At 42.8% G+C, this 13,912-nt stretch overlaps 1 protein-coding gene across 2 annotated transcripts in view; it reads left to right on the top strand.

Moving 5' to 3' along the window:
• The window catches only part of SLIT3 (slit guidance ligand 3), a 783,747-nt gene that overhangs the window by 549,816 nt on the left and 220,019 nt on the right, over positions 1-13,912 (top strand). For both annotated transcript variants that reach the window (XM_049874285.1, XM_049874284.1), the window contains exon 6: positions 11,256-11,327. In XM_049874285.1, the coding sequence (XP_049730242.1) occupies positions 11,256-11,327 (72 nt within the window). The remainder of the gene's footprint in view (positions 1-11,255; positions 11,328-13,912) is intronic.

Below are 13,912 nucleotides of genomic sequence, written 5' to 3'. Positions count from 1 at the left end.
TGTCTTTTCCTTTTTTTTTTTTTTTTTTTTTCCTTTTGACTATTGTGAATAGTGCTGCTGTGAGCATGCGTGTACAACTTTTTGTTTAAATACCTGTTTTCAGTTCTTCTGGGTTTATACCCAGGAGTGAAATTGCTGGGTCGTATGGTAATTCTGTGTTTAACTTTTTAGGAACCACCAAACTGTTTTCCATGGTGGCTGTAGCATTTTACATTCCCACCAGCAGTGGATGAGGGTTCTAATTTCTCCACACCCTCACCAACCCTTATTTTCTGTCTTCCTTTTTTTTTTCCTGATCATGTCCATCCTAGTGGCTGTGAAGTGGTATCTCATTGGGATGCCTAGGGCTTTGTACTGAGCACCTTCTATGTGCCAGGCACCTGGGCCAGGGATACTAGTGAGCAAGACAGACCCTGACCTGTTCTCCTGTTGCTGATGAGTCCAGGCGTGTCATCATTCACTGACGGTGGTGGTAAAGAAAAAGAAGCAGCTGGCCTTCTCCCGGAGTATTTCAATCCTGCACATTACTGGATTGAATGTAGTTATCAGCACTGCCCATGTTGCTGAGTATTGATGCCCCTTTTCTCAGCAGTTAATTACAGGGGCCTTGATATTCCAGTTACACTGAGCTTACAAGACACATTTTAATTGGCTTCCACTGCCACACAGATACCTCTGAGTGATGCCTCACTAATGGCCACTGACCCCAAACACCCTAGTACACGATCTGGTTAAGGCTGCCCAGTTGTTTTGGGACCCCCTGCTTGTACCCCTTTGGAAGACAGGCCTATCTCACCACTCGGGAAGCTCCTGTGCAGGAAGACCGATGAAAAGTCTGTGCAATTTACAGCTGGCCTGGAGCAAGGAAAGCCGTTTCTCTGGATGTGGCCCACCCCCGCTCAGGAAGCATTAAGCAGTGGCAGCCCTGTCAGGAAGCCACCAGCCGGGCCCCATTAGATGACCTGGAGCTACAGTATCGCCTCAAGGTAGAGGCGCCTGACCATTATCCTCTGTGATGAAAGCTAAAACCAATCTCCTTCCTGGATGACCCTAAAAAGTCAAATGGCCTGGGATTCCCAGGGAAGCTAAGTGAGAGAGAAAAAGACAGAGGCACTGTGGAATGTGCTACCCTCACCCCCCACCTTCTGGGGAAGAATGCCTGCAGGCCAATGAAAGCAACTGAGTCCCAGTGATAATACCAAGGCTGATAACAACTTTTCCCACCAGCCTCTTCCCAGCCTAAGGTAACTAAGGTCAGACCAGAGTCATGTTATATGTTCCGTGTCTTTGCACTTTGAAGGTCAGAGGGAGGTGGAATAGCAAGGCGAGTAAGCCCCAGGTATTCTGGATGAGGAAGACTTAGGTTTGAACCTGACTCTGCTGTGTATTAGCAAAGTTCCCTTGATGATGTTACGTGACCTCTCTGAACCTCAGTTTCCTTATATGTTCATACCTAGTCCTAACGCTGTCAAATAAGTGCTTGAATGGAGGGATGGCCAAAGGGTCATGAGAGTTTTGAGAGAGCAGTTCATTTAGCTAAAGTCTGTACAAGAAGTTTTCACAGAAAATGTGGCCTTTGGAGGGGACTTGATGGATGGGAAGGAATTTCCCATACAGAGGAGAGGGAGTGGAACAGCATGAGCAAGGCATGGAAACATGGACGTTCTTGGTACATTCATATGCTGGGTAAAGAGCCGCAGAGGAAGAGATACACGAGGGCCTTTAAGGCCATGCTGTGGAGTCTGGGCTGTTGACAGAGAAGCAGCATCACCACGTCATTACAATCATGGACAGACCTAGGTTCAAAGCTGAGCTTAAAGATCTAACCCTCAGTATCTCAGTTTCCTCTTCTGTAAAACAGTGGCTGTGTCATTGTGAGAGCCAACTGACATGAAACGTTGTAGTTTCCCAGGGCTGCCATATCAAAGTACCACAAAGTAGGTGGTTTCAAACAACAAAAATGTATTGTCTCTCAGTTCTGAAGACTAGAAGTCCAAATTCAGGGTGTTGGCAGGGCCATGTTCTCTCTAAGGATTCTAAGGGAAGATCCTTTTTTGTCTCTCTAAGCTTCTCATAGCCCCAGATGTTTTTTGGCTTGTAGATGCATCTTCATGTGGCCACCCATCTGTGTCTGTGTCTCATCTCCTCTTTTATAAGGATACCACTTATAATGGATTAGGACCACCCTACTCCAGTACAACCTCGTGTTAACTGATAACATCTTCAGAGACCTTACTTCCAAACAAGGTCATGTTCACAGATACTAGGAGTTAGGATTTCAACATAAATTTTGGGAGGAACGTAATTCAATCAATAGCAGACATGGAAGGTACTCAGTTCAATACTTGATGCCTACCAAATGATGAATAAGTGGTATGTGCAATTATTATTGTGGTTGTGTTGTTGAGGTCATTGTTAAAATTTATAGTGTAGGCCACAGAGAGTCACTGAAAGTCTATATACAGATTAGAATGTTAAGAATTTTTCCCCCTCCTATAGACTTCTTAAGGACAGGACGCTATACACCATAGTGTTGACTAGATTGTGGTGTGGCATTTGGCATTTTTAGGTACTCAATACATTACTTCATTGGTTATTAATTGAAAATATCCATGAAGAAATGGGATTAATTTTGCAATCACCATCCTTAGTGGTTCTCACCTGTGGGAATTGTGACTATGTTCACATGTCAGCATCGTTCACTCAGTAAGAGAAAAAAAAAATTTGTCCTCTTTTTTTTTTTTTTTTTTTTGGTGCAGGTTTTCAGTAACGTCTTGTATGTCAGCCTCATCAGCTGGTGAAGTACAAAAACCATGTGAGTCTGAGCTGCGACCCTCAGTTCAGAAAAAGTATATTAAGTACCTCAAAGAATAGATTCCGTGGTCTGGGATGAGGAAGAAGAGATAGGCTCAAATCACGGAAGGATCTGGGTAAAATGAACAGGAACTTTTCCTTAAGAATCTCATGAGAAGTCCATCTCAGGCCATAAAACTTCAGAGTTGAAAGAGACCTTAGAGATTATCTAAAACAAATTCCTGTATTAGACATTATCTGTTTGAAAGCAAATAAAATTAAACAGTGATACAAATACATTTTCAGAGTACTTGTATTCCATTTCTTTAATACTCAAAATTCCTTTTGGGCTAGATATTATTTCCATTTTACAGATGAAGAAACTGAGACTTGGGGACATGAACATGAATGACTTAGTTCACAGTCAGAAATTACTAGAGCCCTAGTCTTCTGTTTTGCCAAGACTGGGTAGCATATGTTGAGAGCCTCCAAGGATTAGTTAGTATGGACTGGAAATATGAATTAATTCAAGAACAACGGAGTTGAATTTCTAGATAAGAGATCTGTGTGATTCTTTTAAAAGGAAACAAAGATCTTTCAAGGGCTAAGGAAAGAGGCAATCCCTGCTCTCCCTCGATGCAGTCATAGTGCCCTGTCAGGGAGAGATCCCCAGGCCAGGCTGAGCCAGGGCTTCAGCCCAGAGTGGTGATGCTTATGATCCTGTATTTGACTGAAAACCAGCATCTAACCTGGCCACCAGGGCCTGCATCTGTTTCGGCCTTTCCTGTCTAGGAAGAAACACCTCTGCTCTAACTTGTGCTGATTGGTCATATTCATATGCTGGTCTAGTTTATCTGTTTTCCAGTGGGGAAATTTCTGAAATACCCATGGAGCAGAGATCCGCTACAGTTTATGCTGGTTGATTTAGAAAAGGAGTAAAAATCAGAGATGTGGGAGATAACTTTTCATGCCTGTTAACAAAAGCACATTTCATCTTTCCGGTGTCTCACTCCCTTTCTCCTCCTGCACCTCTGCCAGGGAGGAACCGCAGATGGTTATCGCTCAAGAGTGTAACTAGGGAAACCACAAACCTGCCCCAATCGCTATGGAGACAGCCATTTATTTGTTTGGCCTCTGAGTATTCGTGACATCAGCAAGGCCGGCGAGTAAAACACAGACACTTCTTACAAAGACATTACATCCCCAATGAAGAAGGTTGAGAATTGATGTGAGAACATTCCAGCCACTTCCAGGGCTCCTACATGCCTCAGTGCAGGTGGGTTTGTAAAGGAACAGCCCATTTTGTGGAGGATGCAGTAAGGAGCTTTTTAGAGCCATTGTGCCTGAATGCCAAGTTCATGAACAGTCATTTTAAGGATTAGGGACACAGTGTGAAGGAATGATGCACTGAGTATAAATCTATTTCCAACTGAGTCAGCCCCAGGGTTATAATAGTTTGCCTGGGATTGATGGGTTTCTTAGAACAGATGGCAACTTTCAGTGCTAAAACAGGAAAAACAAAAAAAACCAAACCCATTGCCGTCAAGTTGATTCCAACTCATAGTAACCCTAGAGGACAGAGTAGAACTGCCCCATAGGGTTTCCAGGGAGCACCTGGTAGATTCAAACCGCCGACCTTTTTTTGATTAGCAGGTGTCACTCTTAACCACTCCACCATCAGCGTTTCCAAAACAGAGAAAGTCCTGGGCAAGTCTTGGCATGTTGGTCACCCTAGGTATAAAGCCCTTTGGTCCTAATATCAGATTGGCACACACACGAAAAAAAAAAAAAAAAACCAGGTGGATTTGAGGCAAGCCTTTTTTTCAAAATGTAAGGGCACATTTTGCAAACAGAAACCACACTTCCATTTTAGTCCCCGAGTCTACAAGTTATTGGAAAACAAATGAAGCACTCTCATCATAGATATGAGATGTTTCAGTTTGATTTCGCTTTTTGTTTTGTTATTGTTGTTTTATTTATCTAGAAATGCCAGAGATTCATTTCAAATTTAAACGCCTCCAAATTCAGTGGGAGCTCAGCTTTATCCCAATAACTAATCTTAATGCAAAATTGGTTGGCAAGGAGTGTTTTCCCCTACATTTTCATCACAAATTCATTTGCCAAACTCCAACATACAGGAAACTATGTAAACACAGAAGCGGAGTTATTGATATTTCCCAGCGAAGCCCAAAGCCTCCGTTGACTCTCCCAGGTCTGGTGTGCCTCTGTGTTACCAATCCATCATCTGTGTTTGCATTATTGCAGAGTGTGCTTTCCGGAGCATCTACTAGAGAGGATGCGGTTTTCCTCCTGCTGAGAAGTTGCATATGTTGAGCGGCAGTATTATATATACTAAATAAAAGGCATTATGCTAGCCATGTGGCAAAGTATGCATAATGATGCTTGTTAAAATAGATTCATGCGTCCATTTTTAACTAAGTTCTAGGCAAGACGTTCTGATCAGTGAGCTTAATTAACCTAGGACTATGCCCCTTACCAAGTAGGTTTGGTTGGTCGAAGTTTCTGGAATGCTAACAATCACTTAATTACCCACATATTTCTGTAAATGTGACTGGATGTGGATAAATGCACATTAAATTTCAGAGGTCCATAATCATTTGCTTTACCTATTTCGTATCTTTGCATTTACCTGCATATAATAGGGAGATATTACATGTAATTATGTATGTAGAAAAAATAGGCATAAAGCGTCAGTTCTGTAGACAGGGGTCTGCGAGGATGCTTAAATAATTCATCGATCTGTAAACTGAACTCGATGCATGTATTCTCAGGTCTGGTGGACAAGTGTACAAAATGTGCAAAATGATAGATTCACCTCTTTTTGTTCATTTGAGATATTATTTTAATGTGGCATTACAGTAGCTCCTTAATAATGAGAAGTAGTAACATTTCATTAGCAGATTGTGGCTTAGATCAAGTGTTTGATTTGCCTGCAAAGTGTGACCAGTACTCAATTATATGAAGTGTATGCATTTCTTTTGAACGTACATTTTTTTCCTTTTTCCAGCTAAAATAACCTTGAGTGTTTTTTTTTTCTTTTCTTTTGAAGACCCCAGCCGGCAGCAGACAAATGCTTCTATAATTTTTTCTTCAATAATGATTTTTTTAGAATCTTAAACTGTCATAAAAAACAGCCTTCAGAGGCATTACCGGATTTCTTGTTTGGGGTTTAAAGGACGATTGGATAATAGAGAGAAAAGAAAGAGCGTGTCAAGGCGACTTCACATTTTGTCTTCTGGTTTGTTTCATGAAAACAGGGATTCCCCAGGTTTTTAGAGTTGCAACATTCTGTTTCTCTTCGGTGTAGAAAAAGTAGTTCACCTGAAATATGTGTGTGTGTGGACAGACATATTTCATCAAAAACAAATTCAAGTTAGCTCAGTGTTTAGAATCCTTTTATACCTCTTAAGATAATTGAGATGTAAACGCCCACAAGTGGTAACCTTCTTCCAAATATTTTCAAAGGAAGTCTCATACTTCATTCCATCTCTCGGGCACTTGATACAGTGCGGACATCTAACGATGCCCAGTTGCTCTCACGGGCTATTTAATTGTTGGATTCTGAGACCATAGACTTGTTCTGAATTCCTGGTAAGGCTTCACTTGTGGACTTCACGCGGAAGTCCTTCTGTCTCTTTTGCGTGTTTTGTGTGGATAGTTTTGTTCAGAAATTAGCCAGCTATTTAACTCCAAAAGGTGCTGTGCTTTAGCTCCTTAGAACCGCAGCGGCTCTAGCTGAAATCCTAGAGCAAATTGCTACTCCTGGGTTTGGGGCCCTGGAGTGACAGTGTCCTGTGGCTCACAGCTTAACCATTCATCTGACCAGAGGCTGAGGCTGCCAAAACATCTGGATGAGAAGTCAACAGTCCTGGATGTGCCCCAGTGTGTAGATCTTGCATCTAGATGACTTGTTGGGAATTCTACGTTTCTTCCAGATCGTCAATGCCTGTTTTTCAGGAGATTTCTATTTTCAAAGTATTCCTCACTGGGACTCAGATACATCGTTGGAATCATGAGTTTTTGTTTTCCTTTCTTCTTCCTTCCTTTCCTTTCCTTTTCTCGTCTCCTCCTCCCCTTCCTCCTCCTCCTTTTTCTGATTGTTGGGAGAAACATGGATTGCTTTTACTGTTGTAGTCAGTTTTGTGTGTATGTATGTTTTGTTTTGTTTTATCTTTAACCCCAGGATTTAGGTGCGCTTCTTTAAATTGCTGAACCACAAAAATGTTTTCATCCTGCTTCAGTGATGAAATTTGAAGTTGTAATTGAAAGAGATGCGTACTATGATAATAGGAGTATATTATACTTATGAATGGGAATTCTTATAAAAGTGCAGTCTCCCCGTCTGCTATTTGTGGAGATTATTTTAAGCCCTCGCTCATGCTGGCTTTCCTTTCTGACTTGTTTATCTTCTCAGAGTATAAAAATACCGTAGTCAGAAAGCTCTTTTCAGGGCATCCACATTTGCTTCTTGACTAAGAGTTGCTTTCTAAATGGGCTCTGGAACCATTTTAATACACTGTTTGCTGAAATCTGAGCTTCCCAGGAAAATCAGAGCAGTTCATTTAATATTATGAACATTTGGGGGCTGCTCAGCTTATTCCCAGGCAAGAGAATGTAAACCAAACTAAGAATTCTTTTTAAAGGGCAACTAAAGTTGCCTCCAAAAAGTAGCGAGCCCTCCCTCAATCCACTGCCCTTCTGCTCCTTCTCTTCACCCTGTGCCCATAGGGAGCTCACGTTCTTCCTACTCTCCTTCCCAAGTGCACCCTGGGTCTCAGGAAGCCTGGAAGGCACTTAGCCCCATGTGGGCATAGAGGAAAGCTCGGTCATTACTCATGATTGTTACTAGTAGGTCCGTAGGGTCACAGCCAGGACAGTATGGCTCGTGGCTCACAGCTTTTGTTCCATATGGTCCAGCTCAGCCTGGCACACCATCAATAGGAAGACTTGTTCTGCAATCTTTAGTGACCACTTGCAAAGACCAGGCACTGTGCTAGGCCCCAGGAAGGTTATTTTGTGTGAGAAGAAAGGATCCAGTAGCAGTGGGAAATACACTTCTTATTGCCAAGGAAGAAAAGAAAGGGAGCTGTTAGGCGTCCTAAACTGCTGAGTTCCTTTTGCGCATTGCCTCCTGAGCGATGGTGTGCTTGGTGCAGGGTGGGCAGCGGGTTTTCTGATTTGTTTTGGAGAGGGTCATTGAATGAGCTCTTTCAAAGGCACAGTGTGGACCTCTGACATGAGAACTTAGAACACACATCAGCGGCCTCTGGTCCCATCGACCCCCAGAAGCAGACTGCTAAGTCAAATGCCATGGCCTCAGCTCCGGAAGGTTCTCTGTGTGTTTAGTAGTGCTCCATTCAAACACGCTCGAAGAAAAGCTAGGCTTGTGTATATTTCGCACACCCCTCTCCGTGCTTTAGACTAATTTTTGTGTCTCTGGGCTGTAATTTCAGAAAGAAAAAGAAACCTTATCTAAGCCAAGTGTGTATTTATTTTGTTTTAGGGACCTAGCTATTTGCCCAATGTATCAGGAATGATTGTAGACAATTGATTAGGCTTTTTTTTTCTTTTCTTTTCTTTTTTTTAACACTCTGATGCTTGGTGCTATGAAGGCATGAGAGCTGGAAAGTAAAGTAACCTTTGCAGTTTCGTTTGTCCGACTGGACCCGCGTTGGGATCACATTGCTATGTAATGGTGTGTTTTAAGAATGGCTCTTTATTGATCGAGGCTGGGATGCAGCTCTTGTTTATAGATCTATAGCAACAACAAAAGGAGACAATTCTACTTATAATAAATGTCCTCTAGACAAGCACACTTAAGCATAAATATTTTAAATTTTGATACATTTCATATGTTTTAAAATTGTCTTCCAAATGCACCATAGAGATGCTTGTATTTATAGTTAAAGCTCAGTTTCCTTGTTGCCAATAACAGTTAGGTGTCAGTTTGTGCTGCCAGTGAAAATAGTTAAACATCACATAATTGATAGTATATTAGACATCTCTCCTTTTAAACTTAAAATGATCATGGCACTCCACTGAGACTCTTTGTCCCCACTGCTTCAGTCTCCTGGGTTGCAGAGACCCTGATGGGACATGGAGGAGTGGATATTTTTTTCTATCTTTTTCCCATCTCTCTTTCTTTCCTTTTTTAAATCTCCTTCCATCACTTCATTTTTTTCTGTTCTTCCTAGGACTTTTTCTTCGCCCCTGCAGGTTTCATCTTTTCCCATAAAATTCTGTACATTTAAAGTGTGTCCTGTTTGGTTCCTGGTGCTTTGAAAAAGACAAGGAGTGGAAAAGTCTTCATAACTCCAGCAAATAAATAACACAGGAGTAGAAAGGACTTCTCCAAATGTCTGCTCAAAAACAGATGCGCCACAAATTACCGTCGTCTCTGCACACCGCGGCAGACGTCCCAATTTGATGATTTAGATACTTTTCGCCTTAGGCGGATGGTGCCGTTTTTGCCGAATTCAGCAGGTTCATTGAGAAGTTTCTTGGAGCCAAAAGCTAAGTCCACAGCATTGATGCTTGGTAAGGCTTGGTGGCCTTGGCGTGGGGCAGGGGTAGTTGATTTATCGGCCCTTAAATGGACGATAAATCTAGAAGCTGGATGGCAGTACTAGACTGTCTTAATAGAACCTCTGCAGGGAATCAGCAGCCCGACACTTGCGAGAAACCCATGAAAAAGATGTTCAGCAGGCTAACATTAAGAAGGCTTCCTGGAGAATTTGGGGCAAGGAGGACTCAGTGAGATCCCATGTGGCATCAGCAAGAACCTTGAACGCTTCATCAAAGATATAGAACTCATCAACCTAAGGAATGCTTCTGCTTCTTGAGATACCCATTTCCTGGTTTTGTTTTGTTTTGTTTTGTTTTAAATCCTAAATGTCTAACTCTTGTATCCTGTCTGTTGAGATGATGCAATTCCCTACAATATCATAGCAGTGCCGTCTGTTGTGAGACACGATTATCGCTCCAATTATACGTACTTCGTTCATGTGCGTCGCCATAATCCTACATCTCATTTTTCAGTGACAATAGTATTTTAACTTTAATTCTGCATTCCTTCTGCAAAATATAAAGCCCTCTATGGGGGTGACTTACCCAACTTTGCTGCCCTTTTTGCGGAGAGTTGTCTTGGGATGAATTAGTGAGAGTAACAAGTAACAATTGTAGTAACAGGAAATCTCTTCACCTGAGAGGGTTTTATTTGTTCTGAGAGAAAAGGAGGAAAAAAAAAATCTATAAAGGAGTGTTTTCAGTACAGCCCTCTCTTTTTTGGCCAGCCCGGCCAAAGACGGTGATATACTTTGCAGACAAAGTACAATAGACAATCTTGTGTTAATAACCATTTTCTGTATCACATCTTCTTTAAAAAAATCAAAGGGGTTATAGATGATATTTAAGTTGGGGTATCTTCACAGTAAATATCCTGACTTACATATCATTATATATTTTGCTTTACATATAATTTATCTTATTTTCCTTCAACCAAAATACCTAAGCCCCAAATGAAAGGTATATTAGTTAAGCGGTCTTTTTTAAAAGACATTATTTTCATACTCATAGGATAGAAAGGGAAATTCTTAAAAAAGGCTGAAATAGGTGCATTTAATTCTCCCCAATTTAAATGTAAGTGGTACATCTTTAAGGCAATAACGATACTTTTTTTTCTCCCCGCCATAAGCCCTTCCGTCAATGGATTTCTTTAATGTTAATGATGGTTGGTGCAGTTTGAGGGAATCTGTATTTAGTCAGAAAATGCTTCCATAGAATGACCTACCAGATGGGCCCCATCACAGAGCAGGAGGCATCAAACCACCACAGACATTTGGTGCTTAGAATAATAAAAAGACTATAAAATTAGATTAGTTGAGTCTAATTTGGAATTGGTATATTCCCCATGCACCCTTGCCGCTCTTGGGCAGATAAAGCCTTGAGATTTAGCACTGTGTCAGAGCCGAAGACTGCAACTTCCAGTAAAAGGGAGGAGAGGGAGAGGGAGAGAGGAGGAAAGCATTCTGGGAGGTCGCGGAGGGCAGAGCAGTGACCTCCGATGATTTACAGGCCTTTAGTTTAATGAAATTGTTTCAGTGACATGACGGTAAAAGCTCGTAATGGATTGGATGCCCTAATGTAATGAAATTACTCCCTTCTGCCTAAAAAAAAAAAAAAAAAATGCGCAATTAATATTTACTGAGACCTGACAGCCTTTGGTGTGCTCGTCTGTGCAGTTCTCTCAGACAGTCAGAGAGGAGAGACGGAGCAGCGTGGCAGACAGGCTGGCTCGGCACGAGCTCCTGGCGGGGACGAGCAGAGCCTGCAAGGGGGTGGAGGGACAGGCGCTCGGTGGCCAGGGACGCCCAGCCCGGGCTGCCTGGCTCCCCGGCACTGCCCCCACTCAGCCCTCATGCTGTCCCCTTGCTTTTCCACAGGCAACTGGACAACAACCACATCAGCTGCATTGAAGATGGAGCCTTCCGAGCGCTGCGCGATTTGGAGATCCTGTGAGTTGATTCTGCGATCGTTGCCTTGTGTGTGCGAGTGTGTGTGTGTGTCCGGGTGAGGAGGAGAGAGGGGGAGTGTGTATGCAGGGGGGTCCATGTAGATGCATCTCGGTGTCTTCTGCTGCAGTGCTGTTAAAATTGGGAACAGGAGATTCCCTCAGGCTCACCTTGGCCAAAGTGTTTGTAGGCAGCAAAGTGTGATTTCTCACCTCCCACGAACTGGGGTTCCTGCTAATTAAGTCTCAGCTGAGTCCTTTCTCCCCCAATGATGCTCCCGCTGTATTTGTTGCTGGGTAAAGCAGATGGGCTGGAGTAGCCCCCCAGCGCCTGAGAGAGCATCCGGGGAGTCTGTGTGAGAGTGGGCATGCGGAGAGACAGGTTATAGGTCCAGGGAAATGGGAGCGGGGTTAGCGCCCTGAATCAGAAAGGGACCTTGGCACAGGACGAGAAGAAATGCCAAACAGCCTGGTAAAGTCTAGTCATTGCCGCTGCTTCTGGAATCTCACCTAGGGTTTTATATTCAAACTTTAAGCAGTAACCTTAAAGTGGCAGAAAAATTAAAAAAAAAAAAAAAGACAGACATGAGGGGGTGGCCCCCCCATAGTCCTACCCCTAATACCTTGTGGAGAAAAATGTGTAGCTGTCTTTCTCCATTCTGTATTTTCCAATGAGTATAACTAAGGAAACATGGTTTCTGGGGAGGAAAGTCTACTGGGAGTCGCCTTGGGGTCATTCAAACTAAAGTTGAATTGTGTAAGAAAACATTTTGATTGTCCTCACTGAAAGCTACACTTCAAGCTGCCCCTGATTTGGGAAAACACCCAGAGGAAGACAATAAAGCATAGTCTAACTTGTGTCAGGAGACTTGTGGTTTAGTCCTGATTCTGCCACTAATTGGCTGGGTGACCTTGGGCGAGTCCCTTTAGCTCTCCGAGCCTCAATTTTATTATTTGTAAAATGAAGGGATTGGTTGCTATATCTTGGAGGTGATGTCCCCTTGCCAAGTTCTATAATTGCTTGGTTCTAAAAATAATTCAGGTGGTACAATTCTATCCAGGGAACGACAAGAAAGTAGGATTTGTTGAGCATCCACCTAAATAAAAAATTACATAGTCACGGGTTACCAGTCTCTGACTTCTAGAAGAATGAATGAATGTCAAACAAATGCATGAATGAATATATTACAGTGTCTCTTTGTACATGAAGGAAAAAGGAGGGAAGGAAGGTCTTCCTTCCACCTGGCCCCGCAGGCAGTATCATCTCCACATTGTTGAGATGAAGGTGATTCCAAGAGGAATCACGGGAAATAAGGGGGGATGCTGATGCTGCAAGCTGCTTGAAATCTGATGAAAGCCAAGAATTCCTAGTACAGAAAAAGCAGGACATACAGCCAGAGGTCAGGTTGTCATTCTTAAGATGGATGGTCTTTCCTCACCCAAACTCTGACCCCGGAACCGGCAACAAATACATGTCTGCTAGGAGAAGGATGCCAGCCCAAATTTAGTAACCGAGGACTTCTCTTAGAGGGAGGCTAGGGCTGAGAAGGAGAGGCACAATTTTCCCTCCCTAAGAAAAGCCTTTGTAGAAAGGGCTGCTAGGAGCATATCACCTTTTTACTCCCTTGCAAGAGAGAATGAGAACAATAAGAAAATTCCTTGGGAAGGGACCGGGAAATGGAAGTCACCAACAGGCTGCCATGAAACAGCTGTGATGACTTGACAGCTGCATGTTAGACCTCTGTACTGGGAGTGGTGTGGTTTCACCTCAGCCAAGAAGGCAATCTGGGGTAGAGAAGGGAGCCTTCCAGTCAGACACACCTAGGTGTGGAATTGTAGGGGCCAGAGGACTTTGGGTAACTACTTAACCTCTCTTGAGTTTCTGTTTCCTCGACTTTAAGAAGAGACGACTTATGTTCTACATAGGAGGTGCTTCTGCTTCCCTAACTTTCTCTGGGTGCCACAAAAGGGTTTGTACTCAACAACTAACCAAAAGGGTTAGTTGGGTGGTTCAAACCTACCCAGCAGTGCCACAGAAGAAAGGTTTAATGATCAGCTTTCATAATGATCACAGCCAAGAAAACCCTATGATGCACAGTTGTACTCTGTAACAAATGGGGTTGCCATGAATTGGAATCTACTTGATAGCAACAGGTTTGGGGTTGTTTTTTTGGTGGAGCTTTCTCCCCACCGTGGCTTTATCTCCTTCACCCCTTCTCTGAGAAAGAGTTGGACAGCTCCTCTTTCCTCAGATTTTTAATCTTAAAAAATATATATTGGTACCCAGGTATACCAGCTCTCTCAAACTGGAGACTTAAGAACCTATGGGGGGAGGTGGGAGGTAACAAAAGAAGTTCTCATTCCCTGTCGTTGCAAAGAGCTGACAGAATCTGATTAGTTTATCTTCTCAATTCCAAATAAAGCCAGATCAATAGCTTTGTTTTAAAGATGCCCTCATTTGGCTTCACACAGCTAAGTACTTAAAATTAATCATAATCAGTTATTCCATGGGTTTTGAATTTCCAGCAGAGGCACACAGCTTTGACACCATCAATCTTCATGGTGAGCCATTCTGAAATTGGCTGGAGC

This window comes from Elephas maximus, chromosome 2, assembly GCF_024166365.1.
Source record: "Elephas maximus indicus isolate mEleMax1 chromosome 2, mEleMax1 primary haplotype, whole genome shotgun sequence".
Classification (NCBI taxonomy): Eukaryota; Metazoa; Chordata; class Mammalia; order Proboscidea; family Elephantidae; genus Elephas; species Elephas maximus.
This window is presented reverse-complemented; position numbering and strand designations above follow the sequence as displayed.